Here is a 24,531-nt window from a genome sequence, read left to right as displayed (position 1 = left end):
ACAAAGTCTGATATGTACCACACCTGGCCCTTTGTGGAGAGCTTGCTGGCCTAGTTAATAAAGTGGTCCCTGTATTGCCACAAAGAGAGCCACTCCCATCATCAAGGTTTATGCTACAGAGGTCAGGGGTCACAAATGTTAAAGGGGGGGGGTATTGCATTCTTGGGCGCATGCTCTAAAGCATACGAGTCAGGGAGGGCTGGGCACAATTTGGGAGAAGGCAGGGTTGCTCAGCCCCTGCCGATCGCTGGCTGGACCAAGCACTAACCAGCATTAGCCTATGGGTTGATGAGATACAGACAGCTCTCTCCGAGTCACCAACAGATGTCCTGCTTAAATAACTGACACACTGTCTGTGCCTTGTATTGTTAGGGATGTACACAGAAGCATTTCAGACATCAGTCTGCAACATAGTGTCAAACACTTCTCACAAAAACAAGGTCACATGGAATTTTGTTGTTGTGGCTACTTCTCCGTAAGACTTTAGTTTTTCAAAATAAAATGTTAATCTGAAAATTCACACTGTTAATAGCAGGAGGGAAATCCGGCTCAAGGAACATGGATCGTCTAGGTAACTGCACTCTATGTCCTTTGGCGGGGAAGAGGGGCACGAGGCAGGTGGCCTTTGGCAGGGGGCAGGAGTGGAGTGGCTTTGCAGGGGGTGGGGTGTGGCCTTTGGCAGGGTGGGGTTACTTTTGGTAGGAGGCAGGGGTGGGAGGTCAAAGGGCTTTCCAGTTTCTTTCTCCAAAAGAAAACTCCCATGATCCCTAGGCCCACATAACATCCCTGTCTGGAGCAGCCAGCAGCCTGCAGCCTGCACACTTACTCCAGGGATGTGAGATTCTTGTGTGCTGCTACAGGAACTGAAGAGGCCTGGGCCTTTATCTGAAACCCCCAGGACATTTCAACTGTGATAAGGCTGCCTCAGAAGAACAACAGGGCTGGCCTGCTCAGAACAGAACAGAGAGCACAGCCCAGCGTGGACCGAGCCATCGTGATCCCAGCACTCGGGAAGCTGAAGAGGCAAGGTCTCCAGTTCTAGGTCAGCCTGAGCCACACACACACACACACACACACACGTGTACATCCATACACAATACACGCAAATAAAAGAAACTTTTAAAAGAACAAAGTATATTTATGCACAAAAATAGTCACAATAAAACACATTTTTGTGGGCTGGAGAGATGGCTCAGATGTTAAGAGCATTGCCTGCTCTTCCAAAGGTCCTGAGTTCAATTTCCAGCAACCACATGGTGGCTCACAACCATCTGTAATGAGGCCTGCAGGAAGAATACTGTATACATAATAAACAAAGAAATAAATATTAAAAAAACATTTTTGTAAGCTACCCAAAAACATAATTTTTAGAGATTTATTTTTATTTTCTGTGTATGGCTGTTTTGCCTGAATATTTCTGCTCACCATGTGTAGGCAGTTATTTCTGGAGGTCAGAAGAGGGATCTGATTCCCAGGGGAAGAATTTACAGATGTTTGTGAGCCACATGTGGGTTGCTGGGACATGAACCCCGGACTTCTGGTGTAGCAACCAAAAATCTAAGCCCCAAGAAATACAATTTTAAAATACTCCTTGAGAATAAAGTGTGGGAGCCACTATAACCAGCCCTCTTTACAGCATACATGTGAACTGTGTCCACTTGGGGCACGTGTGTGTGTGTGTGTGTGCATGTGCATAGGCCCAGAGACCCACTTCGGGTGTCATTCCTAAGAAACTGGAGGGACACTGGCCCAGGAGAGCATGTGACTCCCGCAGGCCTTGCCTGTCTCCCCCATCCCCTCTGCCTGGCTAAAAACTGTTAGATTGCATTCCTGACCCCCAAGGTCTCTTCCATTATTTGGCCACTTCCTCCTCCGGAGGCTGACCACCAAGGTCCAGCTATCAAAGTATTGAAGTTCAGCAATCAAAAGCCCCCTTTGGTTTGTTCACCTAACTAACATGCCCAGTTAAATACCTCTGGGCTGGAGATATGGCTCAGTGGTTAAGAGCATCGGTTGTTCTTCCGAAGGACCCAGGTTCAGTTCCAAGCACCAGCAGACAGCTTACAACTGTCTGTAACTACAGTTCCCAGGGATCTGACACCTTCACACCAATGCACATAAAGTTAAATAAATTATATAAAAAAATTTAAACACCTCACCCTAACACAGGGTTCTCCTTTTGCCTAATGGCCATTTTCCTATGGGCCACGGCTCCATACAGAGGCGGTCCTTTGTCCCACCAGGACAAATGCCCCTGCTCCTTCCCCTTCTCCCTCATCCTCTACCCCCTACCCTCTGTCCTTCTGGGGCATACGAACCTCCTTTGTGCTGAGCCCTCGGTCTTGGGGTGCTAAGCCAAGGCCGATCTCTTAGAGAAACCACTCACCGTGTTTTTCAGACAGGGTCTCTCACTGATCCACTGCTCGCCAATTAGGCTAGGCAGTCCAGCCAGGGAGCTCTAGGGATCCACCCGTATCCATAGCCCCAGCAAAAATTTCACAAAAAAAGGGGGAGCTTTAAACTTTAATGCTGTGGAGATGGAAGTCAGGTCTTTGTGTTTCAAGGCAAGCACGTAACTGGTGAGCTGGCTCCAAGCCCACAATACACACTTCATAGAGTTGTAATCAGAAAACATTTCACGGGGTGTGAGGAAGACGCCTGAGCTCATCCAGTCCGGACTTCTCTGACTTCACCCTTCTCCCTGGGTCCCTGAACGGTCCTCAGTGTTCTGAATGAAGAGCAGGGCACTGGGGTCACGGAAAAAGTCTGAGTCACTAACGAATGCCTTGACCTCTCTGAACCCAAGACAGAACTACAGAGGAGAGAATATAGGACACACTGTTCCCCCAGCTATCTGTGTGCAGCAGAAATGACTCAGGCTGCCAGAAGCCAGGTGATTAAACTGGCAGCCATAAAAAGCGGGAGGGATGATGGCCCAGCACAGGAATGCTGAGAACAAACAGTGTGAGAGGGACAAAGGCCAGTGGGGTGTGTGTGCGTGCCGGTGTGCATGCACGCCATCACTACACACCCTGTTACTCGGACACACGATGGCCAACAGTCTACTTGCTGAAATGTACTTGTGACCCCATAGTCATTATTTGGGGCGATTTCCTGATCCTTTAAGGATATGTGCAAAGTGATCTGAGGTGTGCCTCACAAGGCCGGGGGGACAACTCTTTCGGCTCTGTGGTGGAAACAGGTGTCTGGTCTCTCTGGGAACGTGTCCTTTAAGCTTTTGCTCTTGCTGGTGTTTAGCAGGGCCTCTGAGGGCTGAGTTCAAGTGCTGTCTAGAGCTTATAGCTACAAGAAGGTGGTGGTGGTGGGTCCGATGTAACATGTCAACACTATCTATTTTGATTTTTGAGACCAGGTTTCTCTGTGTCACATCAACACTATCTTTTTTTTTTCTGAGATAGGGTTTCTCTGTGTAACAGTGCTGGTTGTCCTGGAACTCGCTGGCCTTGGACTCATTGATATACCCCTGCTTTTGGCTCCCAAGTGCTTGGATTAAAGCGTGGGCCACCACCACCTGGCAACAGTATCTATTAAAGTGAAACACCCACAAAGCTGATCACTTAAGGACAATGTTGTGACTAGTGCCTCTCAGGAACCTAGTCGTGCCCTTGCCCTAGGGACAACTGTTTAGTACTCTTTAAACCAGTGTCCACTGGGACTGAGCACAACCTAGGGAGAAAATGGAGGGTTCTTGGAGGGTTTGTTTCTTAAGGGGAAGAAAGAGGTGGAGGACACCTGGAGTGGCTATGGTGAGAGGTGGAGGACACCTGGAGTGGTCATGGTGAGAGGTGGAGGACACCTGGAGTGGCCATGGTGACAGAGGTGGAGGACACCTGGAGTGGTCATGGTGACAGGTGGAGGACACCTGGAGTGGCCATGGTGACAGAGGTGGAGGACACCTGGAGTGGTCATGGTGAGAGGTGGAGGACACCTGGAGTGGTCATGGTGAGAGGTGGAGGACACCTGGAGTGGCCATGGTGACAGGTGGAGGACACCTGGAGTGGCCATGGTGACAGGTGGAGGACACCTGGAGTGGCCATGGTGACAGGTGGAGGACACCTGGAGTGGCCATGGTGACAGGTGGAGGACACCTGGAGTGGCCATGGTGACATGTTAGTTAGCTTATTTTAACCCTTTCAGTGTTTTGTTGTTGTTGTTGTTGTTGTTAAGAAACTACAGCCTTGTGTAGTGGCACACACCTGCAATTACAGCACTTCGGGAGAAAAGCTCTGTGAGCTTCAAAACAGCCTGGTCTACATAATGAAAAGGAAGGAAGGGAGGGAGAAAGGAATAAAAATACAGCTGGGTATAGTGGCACAACCCTTTAATGACAGCATTCAGGAGGCAGAGGCAGGAGGATCTCTGTGAGCTCCAGGCCAGCCTGGTCTATAAGAGCTAGTTTCAGGACAGGCTCCAAAATTACAGAGAAGCCCTGTCTCGAAAAACAAACAAACAAACAAACAAAAAGGTAAACTCTTTAAATATCAGCCTGTGCAAATAAATCATTTTTTTAGATTTATTTATCATGTATAGTGTTCTGTCTGTATGTATGACTGAAGACCAGAAGAGGGCACCAGATCTCATTACAGATGGTTGTGAGCCACCATGTTGCTGGGATTTGAACTTAGGACCTCTGGAAGAGCAGTCAGTATGCTCTTAACATTTGTTCCATATCTCCAACCCAAAACTAATTTATAAGAAAATAAAAACATAATAAAAAATCATTTCTAAGAAACTAGGGATGAGATAGGAAAAGAAAACCCATGTCACAATTTCCTAAAGGTAAGGAAGGATTCTGCAATGAAATCAGTGTCCAGTTTCCTTCCACTGGGCCTGTCAATCACAGCAACTATCAATTTCCTCACAGAAGGAAAAGAGCTAAAAGTGGTGCCCATGAATCCTGTTCTGTGAGCCAGGCTGTACTGAGCAGAACTAACTGTCCCAGGTGATCCTCTGGCCTGCACAAACAGACACCCCTACATACACAGACAGACATACAGACACAGAAGGACAACACATACACAGAGACACAGATATATATACAGTTAGGCAGGCACACACACACATTCACACGGATATACAGAATGACAAGAGACACATAAACACATACACATAAATAATTCTAAATGAAGCCCAAGCCTTCACAATTTTGATCAGAATAATCGAGTACTCGGGAGAGTACATGGAAAAACTGGGATAAACTTGTGAGGGTGGCAAAGACTGTTTCCTACGGAATGATCGATCAAATGAGCGATCCAAGGGGCTGGGTTTGGAGAGACGGCTCAGCAGCTAAGGGCACTGGCTGCTCTTGCAAAGGAGTTAAGTTGGGCTCGTAACATATACACAGCTGCTCACAATCACCTGCAGCTCCGGCTCTGGGGACCCGACACTATTGTCCTTACACGCTCACAGCTGCTCACAATCACCTGCAGCTCCGGCTCTGGGGACCCGACACTATTGTCCTTACATGCTCACAGCTGCTCACAATCACCTGCAGCTCCGGCTCTGGGGACCCGACACTATTTTCTGGCCTCTTCTGACACCAGATGCTCATGTGGCTCATATGCATCCATTCACAGAAACACATACACATAAAATCAAGTAATAATAAATATATATATTTTAAGCGATCCCAAATTGACACCATGACTGTAATAGTTCTTCCATGAGGGAGAAACACGGAGAACATAAATTCAACCTGTCCACTGCAAACACTGCAGAGTTTCCTACTCAAGAGACCAAGCTATGTGGTCTCCATCGTTCAATCTTCAAAGCCTGGCATGTTCATGCAGACTAGTATCTCAGAGGGGGAAATCTGTGTCTTCATCAGTGGCAACAGGAAAGTTATTGCAGCAAGGGGGCCAAGGAGACAGAGCAGTTGATAGTCTGCCAGACCAGCATGAGGACCTGAGTTTGATCCACAGAACCCAAGTAAACCCAGGCATGATGGCACATGTTGGCAATCCTAGTATGGGGAGGTAGAGGCAGCTGGGCTCTTACTGAGCAGCCAGCCTAGTCTCATTTGCAATCCCCCAGCTCCCAGTGAGGGAATGTCTCAAACAAGATGGAGACCTCTGGCCTCCACACACATGCACACACATGTATACATATGCACACGTACACAGTAACACAGGCTGTGTGTGGTGGCCCATGTCTTTAATCCTATCACTTGGGAGGCACAGGAGGCAGATCTCTGAGTTCAAGGCCAGCCTGGTCTACATTTTGTGTTCCAGGGGAGCCAGGGTTACATAGTGAGACCCTCCCTCAAAACAACCAAAAAATAACACGGTGAGGATCTCAGAATGGCCTACAGAATACTCCGGCACACACACACACACACACACACACACACACACAAACCCAGATTCAATAGCCTTGAGTAACAAATAAAGGAGACCTTTATTAGGAGAATCATGTGCATTTAGAGGATCACAGAGGCTTCTACTGACTCACAACACCTGTGAGAGGGCGCTAACAGCGTCTCTCATTTATTGAGATAACAGAAAATCAACAGAATGCTCACAACTAAAACAAAATTCACGAACAGAAAAGAAGGCAGCAGCACTGTCAGTCGGTCCTCAGGGCTGCCCTTCATAAACCTCCACACTGGCGTGCTGAAGTCATGTGTCGTCTCCTGGCGTATGAATGCTTCTTAAATAGGGTTGACTCGGACAATGGAGAGTAACAGAGAGAGGGGTTGCGGATCATTTTCCCCAGCACACCTAGCTGCACAGTGCGGGTACGAGGAATATTTATTGCATTAGATTCTAAGAATGGAAATGTGTGATTAGCTTTGCCATGTTCCGGAAGCCAGACAAAGCCAGCATTTTGAAGGGCTGACGGGAGTAATGAAGCAAGACACATCTAGATGAAGGTGCAGCAATCCGCAGCCACTTCACGCGCTCTGCTTGGTGAGGCCTCTCTCTGGGGAGGCAAGCTAAGAAACGGAAGGCCTGCACATTGGAAGCTGCATGTGCTACCACCGGTATTATTGTTTTCAGCAAAAGGTTTTATAAAACCCTCTGGGGTTAGGAGTGCAACACAGAATCTTCACAACAAAGGAGAGCCCGCAGGAAGACACACGGGGCAAGCACAGCACCCCATATGGCGGAGGGGCTTCCAGAGTGGAGTGTGGCTTTCAGTACAGGAGCTTACGTTGTGCAGCATCTGGTCACCTGAAGCCTGAGGCTAGAGCATGGGAGTCAAGGGCTAGGAGAATCAGTGGCTGTCACCCTTCAGGAAGAAGTCTATCTTTAGCTAGTTATTCCACTTTTTGTGACGTGTGTCTGAACTACCCCGGTCTCAGGTCACTGCTTGAGTGTGTGATGCCGGACGGTGTTGAGCCGGAGGAGACAATTGGAGCTCACTGCTCAGCCACCTGCGGTCCTTTTCCATCAACTCCAACAAATGGAGCTTTCCTGAGAGTGTTATCCCTTCTCAAATAAAAGTCTCGGGTGAGGAATTCTTTTTAAAGGGGGCTTCAAACTAGGCCTTTGAGCATTTTAAAGTCTTCATATAAAAAGTCCAGTTCTCCAATAGATACATACACACAAACATTTTTCCTTTTAAAAAAAGTCTCATTTCCAAGCCAAAATAAATTACAGCTGGCAGATACACACGCCTTCTCTGACAGCTCAGGCCTCTGCAGAGTCGCAGAGCTGTGCATTTTGTTCACTGTCCAACATCAGACACCAAGACAGAGTATTTACCTCTAAACACCAAGACAATAGGACCCTGGCTTGGGACACACACTAATCTGAGAGCCTCGGGATAAACCCTGACATCCAGCATCACGTGTTATGTATTGTGTGGTCGTGGATTATGTACATATTAACTTGTCCGCCAATGAAAAACCAAGACAGACATTTTGCAAGAGCAATTCTAATCTCAGAGCATAAAACTGTGAAGAAATCAAACACTCAGTGTACAATCTGTTCCATTTGGCAATGTGTAAATTATACCAGAGATAAAGTTATCTAAGAACAGAACAGAACAAGAGGAGGGTACAATTTGAGAGGCGATCTCAAGTCCAGAGCTCTTCAGTTCTTCCGAATTTGTAGATCAGAGTGCTAGAAAGGGACGGACAGAGCTGTGAGGTGACATGAACAAGCAGCACAGAGTCCGTACCTACATGGTTCTGACAGACATGCCCAGTGACGTCACTGACTGTTTATCAACATCTAAAACCAAATGCAAGACCAGCGTGCTATGAGGGATGCCCTTGTTTCGTGAAGTAGCTGCACCGTGGTGTCTGGGGGTGAAGAGCACCCCACAATGCCTAGGCAGCTACCACATAGGAAATATGCTGGAGAGAGGGGCAGCCTGTGGTAGGTGTGGGTCCAAGGCCACTTTACAGCTCTAAGGGCATCTCTATCCGTGCTTGGTCACAGAAGCACCTAAAACAGACCAGACTGTAATTCTCCGCTCCTCAGCAATTACTGTGGGTTAAACACTGGACTGCACAGAGCCTCTGGCTAAGAGATGGGTTATGGCTGACTCAGAATGAACAAATTTGCTCCCTGTGGAACAAACTGTCTAATGTGGGAGACAACGGGTACATGTCCAAGTCCAGCCATGGAAACATGCTGTGAAGGACGGCGTGTGGTGTCGCTCCTAACAGAGGAAAATCTGATCCCGTCAGCCCATCCTAGGAGGGAGTACAGAGTCAACCTCAGCTATGGTGAGCTTGAGGCCAGCTGGGATACGTGAAACTTGGGCTCAAAAACACTGTATCAGAACAGAACCCCAACAAACTGCATAGAAAACTGCAAATGGAAAAAAAAAGCCCCAAACTGAAAAATAAATAGAAATAATCAATGAATGAAAACAGAGCAGGCCATTAAAAAAGGTTTACATGGTCAGGTGTACTCACACGAACAGAAACACAGCATGCTCAGAGAGACAAGGAAGACACCACAAGACCTAAACTGAGCTTCTAGGGCTAAAAACACAGCAGCTGGAATGAGCATCCTGGACACTGAAGAAGCTCAGCTCAGTGAGCCTCAAGACAGAACGTCAGAAACTAGCCACACGGGCGTGGAGAGAGGACAACGGGAAAGCCAGGCACAGGGCAGGGAGCCACCGAGCTGTACTGACTTCTACAAGTATCATGGAAGAGCTGAATGGGCGTGATGGCGCCTCTAGTCCCAGCTGCCCAGGCCGAGGCAGGAGGATTATGGGAACCTGGAGTTTAAGGCCAGTCTTGGCAACACAAAAAGACCCTGTATTATGGGGAGGCGGGTGATATAGGAAGTCCTTCTGTCTATGTGTTGCTTTCATTGGTTAATGAATAAAGAAACTGGCTTGGCCTGATAGGGTAGAGCAGAGCTAGGTGGGGAAAAGTAAACTGAGTGCTGGGAGAAAGGAGGCGGAGTCAAGGAGAAGCCATGTAGCCCCACCTGAGACTGAAGTGGAACTTTACTGGGTAAGCCACAGCCTCGCAGCAATACACAGATTAATAGAAATGGGTTAAATTAATACGTAAAGTTAGTCAATAAGAAGCTAGAGCTAATGGGCCAAGCAGTGATTTAAATATAGTTTCTGTGTGATTATTTCGAGAGTCTGGGCAGCTGGGAAATGAACAAACAGCCTCCTCTTACCGTGGTGATACACACATTAATAGAAATGGGTTAAGCAAGATATGAGAATTAGCCAATAAGAGACTGAAACTAATGGGCCAGGCAGTGTTTAAAAGAATACAGTTTCCGTGTAATTATTTTGGGTAAAGCTAGCTGGGTGGCGGAAAGCAGCCCTCCGCCGTTCTTCTACAGGGGATAGACGAAAAGGAGGGGAAAGGAGGAAGGGGGAGAAGTGAGAAGGTGAAGTAGGGGGAAGGGAGGAGAAAGAGGAAGAGGGGGAAAACTAGGAAGGAGAGGCAGAGGAGGGGAAGAGGAGGAAAAGACGAAGTGGGGAGGAGCAGGAGGAGGAGGGAGGGGAGGAAGAGCAGCAGTCATCACCAACTAGTGTTAATATATCTAGAACCTAAGAAAGACAGGATGGACAGAAAAACATTCAAAGAAATATTAGCTTAAAAGTCTGAATTTCATGACATCTATGAACTGATACTTTTAAAAATGCAATGGGCCCCAAGCATAAGGAACATGAAGAAACTGCACCACACCATAGCCATATTGCCTCATTTACTGGCCAATAACAAAGTGTGGAACTCACTCTATAGACCAGGCTGACCTCGAACTCACAGGTTCTCCTGCCTCTGCCTCCTGAGTGCTAGGATTAAAGGCGTACACCTCAAGCCCTGAATTTTTCTCTTTCTTATAAATCTGCATGATTTTTGCTAAGCAAAGAACAGGCTATGGACTAAATCTACAGTCTGGATTTAAGTTCCTTCTCTGCATTTACTCCTCTGAGTATGCCTCGCCTATGAATGAGAGTACAGCTGGTACTCATTTAAGCAGTGGCCGCAACTTAAAGGCAACATATCCTTATATGATGATGAGGTCTTGGTGGCAGGACCCTCACTAAAAGGATCTCACTGATGTCCCATGGCCACGCCACTCTTACAACGCTGTGGACATTTCTGTAAATGTTTAAGTGCAGGTGAGAAATCAGGCGACTTGGAGTTGGGAGGACAGCTCAGCAGCTGGAGCACTGGCTGCTCCTGCAGAGCACCAGGATTCAGTTCCCAGCACCCACACAGGTGGCAGCACAACCACCTGCAATTTCCAGTTTCTGGGCTGCAATTTCCAGTTGCTGGGGATCTGGCGCCCTCTTGAGGCCACCTCATGCAGGCACTCATGCATGCACACAGATAAAAATAAATCTTTCTTAAAAAATAAAAGAGCAAAGGAAATTAGACAACTTACCTAAAAAATATAAGAGCATTTTGAAAGAACACAGCTAGTCCGGGATAAACATCAATATCTGCAAACAGGAATGAAAGAGATTAGAGGGAACACAGCCGCAGGGCCCATGCCATTCAGAGTGACGCGTTCTGTGCGTCCACAAGGAAACAAATAATTTCATTCCCTAAAAGATTACTTTAGATAAATGTCAGTGACCTCATGAGGCTCTCGCTGTCTAACTCACAGGGCTCAGGCCATATCACAGCTGCTATGACTGGGCACCATGGTTCTAGTGCTGCGGGACGCTGGAGTGCAGGAGGCTGAGTTCAGAAAAAAAAAAAAAAACAGTGCCAAGAAAGCAAACCACCTGCGCCTGGCAGAGCCAGCACAGACTCTTAAAGGGGCATTAGCTATTCCTGATATTACATTCACTGACTGACCCCTGCCCATGCTTACACTTCAAGCTTTTGAGAGCACAGGAAAACGAAACAGCAGGTCAGCTGGAGCGCTCCCAGTCTGAGCTGAGTTCTTGGTGCTGAACCCTAGCTCTGTTACTGACTACATGCACCACCTTGAGCAGGTTACCAAACCTCAGTGTCTCAACTTCCTTTTCTGTAGCGTGGGCATTCTAACAATGCCCACAACACAGGGGGAGGGGGGCCCTTGTAATGTTTGCAACAGTACTTGGACCACTGAGCGATACCAGATGTGTACACCTTATCTGACACCTTATCTAAAATGCTTGGGATTGGATTTCAGCTTTTAGATTTGGGGACACCTGTATATGCATAGCTCGGGAATGGGACCAAGTGTTCAGTTGGGACCCAACATGAAGTTCAATTATGTTGCCTGTTTTAGTTTAGTTTTGGTTTGGTTTTATTTTTTGAGACAGAGTTTCTCTGTGTAGTCCTAACTGTCCTGGAACTCACTTGGTAGACCAGACTGCCTTGAACTCACAGTGATCCACCTACCTCTGCCTCCCGAGTGTTGGGATTAAAGGTGTGCACCACCACACCAGGCTTAGGCCCCTGTTCGGACTGCAACCCACCACACAAGGTCAGGGACACACTGGAACATGGGTGCTGTCACGCCCTGCTTCCAATTTTGGAGCATTTTTGGATTTCAAATTTTCAGATTAGAGATGTTCAATGTACACTAAATGGTGGCTGCTATTATAAATATCAATAGTCCCAAGAAAGGCTATTTGATGAACTTTGAAATATGTCAGAAATGACCCCTGAAATACTCCACTCACTTTCTAAGCAGAGGAGTTTACGGAATGAGCACCACTGACAGAATCAGAAGAGACCGTAACTGAGGTGCTTCTCACTGTGAGCTGTTTTAAGATGAAGACACAGGAATGAACACAACTTTACAAAGTTCCCAGCCCTGCACGGGAATGCTGGCTTATTCCCATTTTCACTAGAGAAACAGGAAACAGTTTGTCTGTTCTCGGAGCAAACCAACAGAAACCGCTGCCCGGCACTGTCTTTGTACTCCGAGTTCTAACTTAGTCTGGACACAAAAGCTGATGGATATTATGCAGCACCCCCGGCACCTCACAGCCAAGTACACCTGACTCAAGTCCACTCCTGCAGTAATACACCTTGAACCTTAGAGTCAACGTGGTAAGGACCACATGAGCCACATGTCCATTCAGGTCAGGTTTCAGTGCAAACGAGTCAAGGGAAACCTGATTTTTAGTGTTTTGGGCACAAGGGGATGGGTCTTCACACAGAGGAAGAATTTATGTTAAGTCCTCCCGTGATATGAAGGAGGGACGCGCACTTACTCTGAGTGACGTATGCACCAAAGAGGATCCACATGGAGGCGATGAGCGAGCCGAACATCAGCATGAAGCCGATGAAGAGCCAGACGCGGGCACCTGTGGGAAGAGGAGGCTTCAGGACCCGTTCCCCTCGCAGCTCTGCAACATCTTACAAATGTGCAGTGATGCAAAGGGCTACCTAGGTGCATCACGTGTTTTCCTGCTGGAGCGCTTGACTTCATGAAGATTTAAAGCACACACTCACACACACACCAAAACAAAGAAACTAAAAAGGGTTAGACATCTTAGAAAGAGGAAAAGAAGAGAAGTTACCTCTTTACTTCTAGAGAAAACACTATCTGAGCAGTCAGGCTCTTACAAGAATTTCACTAAACTGATTTATTAAACCATAATTGAAAGGTCACTTGCTGCCCATCAAAGTCCCAGCAAAATTCTTCAAAAACCACGAAAGAATGGTACTCAACTTAATTTGGAAAAGCAAAAAACCCAGGCTAGCCAAAATAATCCTGTGCAATAAAAGAACTTCTGGAGGCAACATAATCCATGACTTCAAACTCTACTACAGAGCTACAGTACTGAAAACAGCCTGGAATTGGCATAAGAACAGACAGGAGGACCAATGGAACCAAATAGAAGACCTGGATATCAATTCACACATCTTTGAACACCTGATCTTTGATAAAGAAGCAAAAAATATCAAATGGAAAAAAGAAAGCATATTTAACAAGTGGTGCTGGCATAACTGGATATCAACATGTAGAAAAATGAAAATAGACCCATATCTATCACCATGCATAAAACTCAAGTCCAAATGGATCAAAGACCTCAACATAAAGCCAGCCACACTGAACCTTATAGAAGAGAAAGTGGGAAATATACTTGAACGCATTGGCACAGGGAACTACTTCCTAAATATAACCCCAACAGCACAGACACTGAGAGAAACAATTAATAAATGGGACCTCCTGAAACTGAAAAGCTTCTGTAAAGCAAAGGACACGGTCAACAAGACAAAACGACAGCTTACAGAATGGGAAAAGATCTTCATTAACCCCACATCAGACAGAGGTCTGATCTCCAAAATATACAAAGAACTCAAAAAACTGGACACCAAAAGATCACATAATGCAATTTAAAAAATGGAGTACAGACCTAAACAGAGAACTCTCAACAGAGGAATCTAAAATGGCTGAAAGACACTTAAGGAAATGTTCAACATCCTTAGTCATCAGAGAAATGCAAATCAAAACAACTCTGAGATTCCATCTTGCACCTATAAGAATGGCCAAGATCAAAAACACTGATGACAACTTATGCTGGAGAGGTTGTGGGGTAAAGGGAACACTTCTGCAATGCTGGTGGGAATGCAAGCTGGTACAACCCCTTTGGATGTCAGTGTGGCGATTTCTCAGAAAATTAGGAAACAACCTTCCTCAAGACCCAGTAATACCACTTTTGGTATTATATATCCAAAGGTATTATATATCCAAAGGATGCTCAATCATGCCACAAGGACATGTGCTCAACTATGTTCATAGCAACTTTGTTTGTCATAGCCAGAACCTGGAAACAACTTAAATGCCCCTCAATCGAAGAATGTATAAGAAAATTGTGGTACATTTACACAATGGAGTACTACACAGCAGAAAAAAATAATGACATCTTGAATTTTGCAGGAAAATGGATGGAGCTAGAAAACATTATTTTGAGTGAGGTAACCCAGACACAGAAATAGACAATTATCACATGTACTCACTCATAGGTGGTTTTTAAACATAAAGCAAAGAAAGCCAGCCTACAAACCACAATCCCAGAGAACTTAGACAACAATGTGGACACTAAGAGAGACTTGATGCGGCGAAGATTGGAAATAACCAAAAATAGTCCTTTTATAATTATTCAAGTTTAATACAAAGGGAGATAAGGGAACTTACAGAACCAAGGGTCCAGCGGAGTGAGCGCGGGGCAAACGAACGGGCGCCTTCCGGCTCCCCAATCCTATTTAAGGGGCATGGCTACCCCGCTGGAGCAGCCACGCCCCTGAATGCAGGGATTGGGCCAGCTGCCCCAACATCTCCCCTTTTTTGTCTAAATAAGACAGATTCAGAAACCAAATACAACTATATACAATGGGAACTGATCATATAAAATTACAAAAAGTAAACAATATCAGGCGAGAAGTATATAACGAAGAATTTTTCTAATCACTCTACTTTGAGAAGTCTAAATAATCTAGAAGGTAGCTACCATTATCTAATCTTCAACCCCATCAAAGATCTGAGAAGGAGAGTAAAATTACCAAAGCAACCAGGAAGCACAAACGAGAAACTTCCAAAATGTGCAATAGAAGACAGAGACAATTGACTACCTGGGCAACCACACGAAGTCTTGATAGCAATGTTGAGGCAACCAACTTTGGCTGAGGCCTGAAAAAACCTGACATACCATTATACAATGGCAAGGAACCTTTAGTAGAACTATCCTATCCTGTCTTGGCAAGATAAGACAATTCTGTTTTATCCACTTATGGATATTTTGTACTTTAGTCAGTAATGGAGGTATGGGCTTTTCTTTGCCCCAAGGCCAGTTCTGCCAAGTAGAAGACAAACTCCCAGTGGAGTGTCTTTGGTGCTCAACGTTCTCTCGGGAGTAGAGCATTGTTGCCAGGAGTGATTGTGTCTCAAAAATACAAAACTGTAGGTTAGATTAAAGGCCATGTTCTACAGTTCTTCAAAGAGGTTGAAGATTATGCTATCTATACTAAATACAACCTCTATGTGTCTAAAAAACCTGATTGTCATAAATATGACCAACATATAATTCTCAACACTTATGTAACTGTATGACTAATAGAATAGACGACTGTGCAAAAAATGAAGACAATGATTTCCAAATGGCGCTCCAACGTGGTGGCTAAATCCACTTAAAAACCTTGCCCGCTTGGGATCGGAAAGAAAGTTCTCTGAGACCATGCCAATGGCTCACTGCTCCCTTCCTGCACCTGGGCAGATGGCGGAATCAGGCTTAGGCGAGCCGGACAGCATTTGCGGATTCCTGCCGCCATAGAGAGAGAGGTGTTTTCAAACTGCGCGGTGCTCTGCGCCTCAGATTCGGCTGTGACTTGGATTAAAAGAGTTTCTGTGCTGCACGCTCAGTCTCAGAATTAAACTGCTGAGTGCGGCTCCAATGTCGACTGCTGTGTGCCTGGAACTGTGTGCGGCTCAGGGGCACCAAATGACTGAGGCAGGAGCGGCTTTGGCTCTGCTCCGCCATGCTGAACTGTACTGATCTCAGGCAGGATCTATCGTAATTACCATGATAACAGCGCAGTTAAGGTTTAGACTTGGCTGTAAACAGGCAGTACCGTATTATTTTAAGAAGTGGTTAACCTTTTAAGAAATGCTCCTGGATAGTAAAAAATTACAGATTCACAATAGGACAGATTCAGACATAAAAGACTTTTAAATGAGTCACAGTGTTGGATGAATGTATGTAGGCTTGAGAGAGAGAGAAGAAAATATAAAAAATAAAGTTAATGCCTTAAAAAAAAAGGTTAAAGTCTTTAAAGAGACAGAATATAGATAGTTATAGATTAAAAGAAGTAAAGTGATAGAGTAAAAATAAGCCACGTAAAAATGGAAAATTCACAGAGAGTCTGGATTATGTATTTTGTTGTGTTTTCTTTGATTTTTTTGACTGTAAAGGAGCTAAGTACAGAGAGACATTTCATTATATGGGCTGCCAGGCTAGACCAGAATGGACATCTTAACGGTATGACTTCAGGATTTGGATCTAAGAACATGATGCTTTGGAAAAGAGTTTCTTCTTTTGTTTTCATAGAGGACGAGACTCTGTGGATTGCTTCTATCCCAATATGGTATGATAGACCACGCCCTCCTGAAAGGTTGCTGTGAACACCCTCAAAAAATTACTTCGCTCAACTGCCGACTGGGATGAACCTAGCAGACAGGTTATACCATGAAAGACCTAAATAACAGCGCCCCCATTCAGCAGGAAGCAGTTTGGAGAGAAAAAACTGAGCCCATTTTCCCAAATATTGCTTATAAATGTTCTTTTACATTTAAAGGGGGAGATGATATAGATATGAATTTGCATTGGTATAGATTTTAAGGTCAATTTTGTTATATGTATATGTATTTCTGATCTTGATTAAGCTATTGTGATTGTAGTTCATTTTAAAAACTGTAATGTATAATTAGGAAATATAGGTTGTTAATGGATAATCATTGATAATAGTTAAGCTTGTAGTCATGTTATTAGATTTTCTAGATATGTAGAGATATATTTCAGTTAGATAGACATTCTTCATATCTTTCAAAGACTGCAGAATATGGCATTTAATGTTTTAATAACTTAGGGTTTTTCATGACAATGAGACACGTCTGCTCCTGGCAGCACCAATCTACTTCAAGAGGAAGATGGGCATCGAAGAGGCTACTTATGGAGTTTGTTAGCCATTTGGGCAAGAAACTGCTCTTGCCTGGACTGTTGCATAAACTGGACACAAGGAACCCACAGAAAGAGGACTGCTAAACTTGCCTAAAGGTGAGATGGTCTCTCAGGGTTCCTGATTCGTGAAAGAGTCTGCGAGACGTTCTGCAGGACACAGCAGAAAGTGACTGAACTGTCTTTGGAATTTCCTGCTTCATGAAAATGTCTGCTGGATACTTATGGGCCTGTAGGCTGAAGATGGATGCCCCAACAGTACAGAGGAACTTTGGGTGACTGTCCAGGCAGCGAGTTGTCTCTGTCATTTCTAGAGTTTTATAAGTTACTTATTTCTTATTTACTTAGGTAGCATTATATCCTTCTGGAGTCTTTGATGGAGTTGAAGAATAAATAGATAGTTATAGCTTTCCTTAGTTATGATAAAAGATAAAATAGATATAAATATTGTAACTGTAATACTTGCTTGATAACTGTTTTGTTATATGTAATTTTGCTATGTTAAAGTTGAAGCCTTTCTTTTTTGTTTAAACAGAAAAAGGGGAAATGATGGAGGAGAGTTATCTGTCTATGTTTCTTTCATTGGTTAATTAATAAAGAAAACTGCCTTGGCCCTTTAAGAGAACAGAAAATTAGGTAGGTGGAGTAGACAGAACAGAATTGTGGGAACAAGGAAGTAGAGTTAGGGGGAGACGCTTCAGGCATTCGCCATTAGAGTCTCCATGCTGCTCCTCTCCGAGATGGACGCAGGTTAAGATCTCTCCTGGTAAGCCACAACTCGTGGTGCTACCCAGATTACTAAATATGGGTTAAAGGAAGATGTGAGAATTAACTATTAAGAGGCTGAAACTATGGGCCAGGCAGTGTTTTAAAAGAATACAGTTTCCGTGTAATTATTTCGGGTGTAAAGCTAGCCAGCGGCGGGTGGCGGGACGTAGCCCCGCCGCTTCCCACTACAGAGACTTACATAGATCTAATCTACATGGGAAGTAGAAAGTAGAAAAATACAAGATCTGAGTAAATTGGAAGCATGGGGACGTTGGGGGAGGACTGAAGGGGAGAGGAGGGAGGCAGGGAGGGGAGCAGAGAAAAATGTAGAGCTCAATAAATATCAATAAAATAAAATAAAAAATAAAAAAGAAAGGTCACTTGCTGTACACATAATCAAATAATTGCTGTATCAGATGGCCACCTCCGGCAAACAGGGGTGGTTTTAGACCAGGGTCCCTTGAGTCAGTCTGCTTCTAACAGCACACCTGAACCTTCACACAGCAGCTGTCTTTAGGGACAGTCCGACTGCACTATGGCTATAAGGAAGATGCCCTGCACTACACGCTCTTGCTGAGTTCAAGGGCACGTGTCTCTTCAGTCCAGGGTTCTGGACGCTCAAGTGGATTCAACCCATTTTTAGAAGGCAGGAGTGATGGCCAATCCTGACTGCCAGTAGTCAAGGAGTTTCTAGACGGCTGAGATGAGAAGCTCGCCCTGAGTGGTGGTACCGCTCCATGGGTTCTAAACAAGGGCTCAGTGGACGGCTTGCTGCACAGGCACAAGGACTTGTGGACAAGACCTCCAGCACCCACACAGTAATAAACCCCAAGTGCAGCAGTACTGAGTGCACCCCAGCACAGGGTACAAGGAAACAGGCAGACCCTTGGAGCCCACTGCCAACCACATTGATGAGTGCCACGATCCTGTCTTAAAAATGAAGGTGTAGGGCTGAGGAGATGGAGTGGCTGCTGAGCAGACTGCTGCTCTTGCAGAAGACCAGGTTCCATTCCCAGCACCCATGTGGCTCACAACCGTCCCTACCTCAGTTTCAGGGATCTGACATCCTTTCCTGGCCTGCTTACCACCAGCTACTGCACACAGGGCACTTACAGACATTCGGGCAAAGCACTCACACACATAAAACTAAAAACAGAAAAGACTCCTGAGGAGGCTCTGACATCTCTCCGGATCGTCCACGTTCGGTGAGCATTCCTCCCTTCCAGAGGTGCGCCGTACCTGTCCGTCCCAAACAGCCGCTCTCATAGCTGTCACCTCTCACCTGCGCGTTGGATACGGCGTTTATCCTAAAACAACACAAAACCAGCCAATGAGCTCTCATGTCAGTACAACATACACTGGGATTGCACATCATTTAGAAGAAAAAATGACTATTTCCTAAATAGGGACAATATTTGACAGCTAGGTAGTTAACAAAACAGAAACGCAAGTTTTGTTTCCCCTAAAGCACACCCAGAAATACACTTAGCTTATCACCTGTCCCAGAGACTAGGAAACGGCAGCTAACCTCCTCCCTCCTTCTCTTTCTTCTCTCTTTTGAGACGGGTCCCACTATTGCAGCCCTGTTAATATAGACCAAGCTGGCCTCCAATTCACAGAGATCCATCCACCTGCTTTGTCTCCCAAATACTGGGATTAAAGGTGTGAGCTCCACACTTAGCTTCTCATTTTATTACCTACTTCACACAAGTATAGATAGATGACTCGGGTTCGTTATCCATTTTCAAGTTTTCATTATAAGGAAGAACTAAACAGGTGGGCTGGAGATGGCTCAGTAGTTGAGAGCACTGGCTAAAACACCAGGTTCGATTCCCAATACCCACACATGAGCTCCAGAGGAGCCAGTGCCCTCTGCTGGCCTCTATGGATACTGCATGTATGCGGCATACCTACATACATGTATGCAAAACACCTGTACACATAAAATAAAAATAATTTTTAAAAATATTGAAAAGACCAATAGGAGCTGGGTATAGCTTAGTGTCAGAGCGTATGTTTAGTATGATAAGGCTGCGGGTTAAACAGAGAGAGGGCGAGGAGGAAGGACGGGTATGCTAACATAAGGGCTACTTACAGCTGCTTTATGGAGAGTAAGCAGCTTTAGCCTTCATAATATAAACTTTCGAGTCTACATAGCAATTTCCAATAAGGTTACATAGAAAGATCCTATCTCAAAATAAATGAATCAGTAACTAGATAAATACATAAATAAAATAAAACTGTTAGGCCAAGTGTGGCAGAGCACACATTTAATCCCAGCACTTGGGAGGCAGAAGCAGGTGGATCTCTGGGAGTTCCAGAACAGTCAGGATGGTTACACAGAGGAACCCTGCCTTGAAAAGTAAGGGAGATTGGGGGGGGGGATAAATCCATCATGCTAAAGAATCTATCAGGGCTGGGGAGATGGGTCAGCAGCGCTGAAGAGCACGGGCCGCCCTTCCAGAGGTCCTGAGTTCATTTCCAGCACCCACAGGGAAATGAACCACCCATCTGTAATGGGATCCGATGCCCTCTTCTAGTATGAAAGTGCACATGCAGTCAGAACACGCATACATAAAAATAAATTAAAAAATTAAAAATAAAAACTTCAAAAAAAGTAGAAAAAAAGAAGAATGCATCAATAAAGTCCAGAAGTTGTTTTTAAAACCATTAAAGGTTAGGAAGACTTTTTTTCAAAAGGCAATGCTGAATTGAGAATCATTTCACACTTACATGAAGAAAGCCAGTGTGGAAAACACACCACATGTGTGAAAAGCGTGGTTCAACTGCTCAGGCTTAGGATAGACCACCGCAGCATCGATCATTATCCACCAACCTGTAAAAAACTGAGAAAGAGCCCCAGAAGGCAGGGCATGAAGCTCACAGCATCGCTCTGTAGCGGCCTACCTCCCCAAGTACAAGTGGAGCAAGTGCTGCTTTTGTGTTTGGGATGCCAGGTTACAAAGGTGAGCACCCTTGGTCTACCTGCTCTTTACCTCTGACGGTGTGAGAAGTCTCATCAGGAATGGCTTGTCTCCTCCCTCCACCTCATGACTAGCCTCCTTAACCAGCCGGGAGCCTCCTTAACCAGCCGGGAGCCTCCTTAACCAGCCGGCAGCCACCTTAACCAGCCGGCAGCCTCCTTAACCAGACAGGAGCCTCCTTAACCAGCCGGCAGCCTCCTAACCAGCAGGCGCTCCCTGGCTCCCATGCAGTTCTGCCCCACAGCAGGCTGCTCTGCTCAGCTGCTCACTGACCAGCACCCAGTTGCCACAGCTCCCGGACTATAAAAGCCAGCTATTGTTTCAGTTTATGTGGTTTAATTAAGCACCCTGTAGCTGACTGGACATGAGTATATAAAATGTCAGCCAAGCTGAGCACCCTGAACAGACAGGTGCAAAGACTGCCCAGAGAAATGAAGGACAGGTGTGAGAGCCCTTGTCTCAAACAACAAAATAAGAGAATTACATAATCTCAATGTTTAAAAGAGTTCAAAATTCATTTTAGAACATTTATAGAAATGCTCCAAACTTATTAAGTAAAATAACAGTTAAATATAGGCTCTCCTGCCTGGGATGCGGCTCAGCGGGCAGAGCTCATGCATGCATATGGGACATATGAGATCTTGTGTGAGAAAGAATGGAGAAAAGAGGCCAATGGCTCAACAGGTAAACATGTGCCTTTGGCCCTGAGGCCCACCCCAGGGATACACGGTACGAGGAGAGAGCCAGTTCCCAAAGTTATCCTCTGACCTGCACACAAGCACCACAGTTCCCCACCAATTCCTCCCACACAAATAAATACATATGATGAAAAAAAGCTAAAGCAAAAGAAAAGAGAAAGACTGGGCTTGGTGGCTCATGCAGCACATCCCAGCACACAGAAACTTCATTTCAAGTTCAAGGCCAGCCTGGGCTTTGGTGAGTTCCAGAGGAGCAGGGCCCCGGTGAGACCTGGTCAAAAAAAAAAAAAAAGAAAAAAAAAGGAAGGAAGTGAAAGAGGAAAAAAGAGAGAGAAAGAAAAGCTAGGCAAGGTGGTACATGCTTGTAATTCCAACCCTTGGGAGGTAAAGGCAGGAAGACCTCAAATTTGACACCAGCCTCAGCTATCTATATACCAAGACCCTGCCTCCAAAGCAAGCAGAGGAAGGGGATAAACATCTGTAGGTGTTACAGGAGACTTTCTTGAATAAGCACTCCGACACAATGGGGGTGGAAGGGGAGATGTCCGCACGGATGGAAGCCAGGACAGCTCCAGGAAGGCCTTGGTCCAGGTCCTGTTGGCACTCTTACTTTATGCTCTAAACCACAGGGTGGGTGGGTGAGCAAGCGAGATTTTACAGAAGTCTACAAGCCAGTCGGGAGGTTGTTAGGGGCAACGACCCATTTTTCAGCTCTTCTCCAGGTCGTTCTGTTCCAGGTAGCAAATGAAGTCATGCTTGGCAAATAGGCAGTACAAGCGGAGCTTTAATTGCCACGCACCACGCCCCCGTGTCTGCATTCGGTGCACTGGCACCCAGTTCATGAGATTCAGGCAAGGGGCAGGAGGTTAAAATACACAGACACACACAGACAGAAAGACAGAGACAGCGGTCATCCTTGAATTCCCCAAGAATGCCCCCTTTATTGTGTTCAGGGGCAGATTATATAGAGATAGCCACGCCCCAGCCAAACCCACCAGAAACCACTCTCCTGCCATCAGGAACTCCTGAAGGTCTCGTGCTCAGAGCAGCTGTAGGCACTCAAATCAGGGGATTACAAGAAATTCAGGATCTGGCCGGGCGGTGGTGGTGCACGCCTTTAATCCCAGCACTCGGGAGGCAGAGGCAGGCAGATCTCTGTGAGTTCGAGGACAGCCTGGTCTACAAGAGCTAGTTCCAGGACAGGCTCCAAAGCTACATAGAAACCCTGTCTCGAAAAACCAAAAAATAAAAAAAATAAAAAGAAATTCAGGATCTGGGGTCTCACTGCTCCCAACATTTAATCACTGAATAAATCGATAAGTCAGTGTCTAGTACTTGGTCTTTTCTATTTACTCTACCTCAGAGGCAGGAAATGATTCGCAGATGTAAAGTAAGACTGTTCGGGTCATAATTTAGAAAACAACAGAATAAACAAGTCAGGTATTCAGGGAGCGGAGGCAGGCCCAGGAGCGGTGTGAGCCCTCAGCCTGAGATGAGCAAGAGACACAAAGGACGCAGGTCGGCTGGGACGCTCGACCGCAGGCGTGAAGTGAGAGGCGCTGGCGCCTCTACTCTGCTGCTGTTTATGTCTTGTTTTAAATTCTGACCAACATTCCCCTCCCTCCTCTCCTCCCAGCTCCTCCCCACCTCCCCTCCCTCCTCTCCTCCCAGCTCCTCCCCACCTCCCCTCCCTCCTCAACCACTTCTAAAGTCTTGACATTTTCTATAATAATAATAAAAAAAAACTAAAGCAAAACAGAAAGAAAGGTAAGCAAGCCCACACTGTTGTTCACACCTTCGATCCTAGTACTTAAGGCCAGCCTAGGATGCACAGTGAGTTTGAGGCCAGCCTGGGCCACGTGAGACCCTGTCTCAAAACAAAACAAAAGAGAAGACTTCTTTCTGAGTCTGCAGTGCGGAGGTGCCAGTGCGTACAAAGCGTAAGGTGTCCCCGCTGCCTAACAGTCACAGTGACTCTGCGACACCGGGTTCTGAGGCTGTGACAGACGCTGCAGCTGAAGAAAAGACACCAAATCTAAACCATCCTCAGATCAAACGGGCCCATGCATGGTGGGCTGGGGCTGCAGCTCAGCTGAAAAGGTGCCTGCCTAGCAACACTAACCCCAGCACTGCACCAAACCCTGCAACCCCAACAGCTGCGAGGCAGAGGAGGATAGACACGCAAGGCGAGCCTGGACTACATAATACCCCCCCATAAACAAAATGAAAGCCCAGCAGGCGACGCGCTACCACGACCTACCCTCAGCAGCAGTGAGGTGAAGCAGCCCTGGAAGGGCTGTCATCTAAGGACACGGACACTCATTTGGAAGATGGCCGCCACGGCTTCGTGTCCCCAGGGCGCCTACCTCACTTACCAATACGCCTGCCACCACCGAGGCCACGGCGTTTCTCCTCTCGCTCCAGTCGGCACACTCACACTCTGGCCAGCGGAAGTTGTCTAGGAAGCCCGCCATGCTCACTCCGCAAGCACCAACTTCTCATTAAATAACGTTTCCTAAAGGACAAGACAGAAAAATAAATCAAATTCAAGAAACGCTTTCTAAAAACGATTTACTTTTGTGTGTGTGTGTGTGTGTGTGTGTGTGTTGAGGGAGGTGGGGTGCCCACAGGTGCCAGAAGAGGAGGTAGGGTCCTCTGGAGCTGGAATTACGGAGGTCTGCCACCTGACATGGGGTCCTTCGGAAGAGCAAGGCCTTCATCACTGAGCGCCTCTCCAGCCCGAGGAAATGCATCTGAGAATAAACATCAGCAGGTGTGCTGGTGCACCGTAGGTCCCAGAGCAGGCAGCTCTCTGTGAGTGCTAGGCCAGCTTAGTCTACACAGCAAGTTGTAGACTTTGTCTCAAATAACTAACTAAATAAAGTATCTTATTCCTTTATTAGAGTTGTAATCCTAAATGACTTAAGTTCTTATCTCCTACAGTTATGAAAAAACACACTTCAAGAAGTACCTATTGGCCTGGCAGTGGTGGCACACACGTTTAA

The 24,531-nt window shown here is 46.0% G+C and overlaps 1 protein-coding gene across 3 annotated transcripts in view; it reads right to left on the bottom strand.

The window, feature by feature from the left end:
- Window positions 1-6,398: 6,398 nt before the first annotated feature.
- The window catches only part of Tmem50b (transmembrane protein 50B), a 36,355-nt gene continuing 18,222 nt past the window's right edge, over window positions 6,399-24,531 (bottom strand). For 2 of the 3 annotated variants that reach the window (XM_038346640.1, XM_038346639.1), the window contains 6 exons: window positions 23,893-24,041; window positions 20,578-20,690; window positions 19,084-19,151; window positions 12,613-12,705; window positions 10,842-10,899; window positions 6,399-8,087 (listed from right to left, as the gene is read on the bottom strand). In XM_038346640.1, the coding sequence (XP_038202568.1) occupies window positions 8,042-8,087; window positions 10,842-10,899; window positions 12,613-12,705; window positions 19,084-19,151; window positions 20,578-20,690; window positions 23,893-24,000 (486 nt within the window). In that variant the 5' untranslated portion in view covers window positions 24,001-24,041 and the 3' untranslated portion in view covers window positions 6,399-8,041. The remainder of the gene's footprint in view (window positions 8,088-10,841; window positions 10,900-12,612; window positions 12,706-19,083; window positions 19,152-20,577; window positions 20,691-23,892; window positions 24,042-24,531) is intronic. The other variant, XM_038346641.1, reaches the window with a different exon arrangement.

Source organism: Arvicola amphibius, chromosome 10, assembly GCF_903992535.2.
Source record: "Arvicola amphibius chromosome 10, mArvAmp1.2, whole genome shotgun sequence".
Taxonomy (NCBI): Eukaryota; Metazoa; Chordata; class Mammalia; order Rodentia; family Cricetidae; genus Arvicola; species Arvicola amphibius.
The sequence above is the reverse complement of the archived record's forward strand: the minus strand, read 5'-3'. Positions and strand labels throughout refer to the sequence as shown.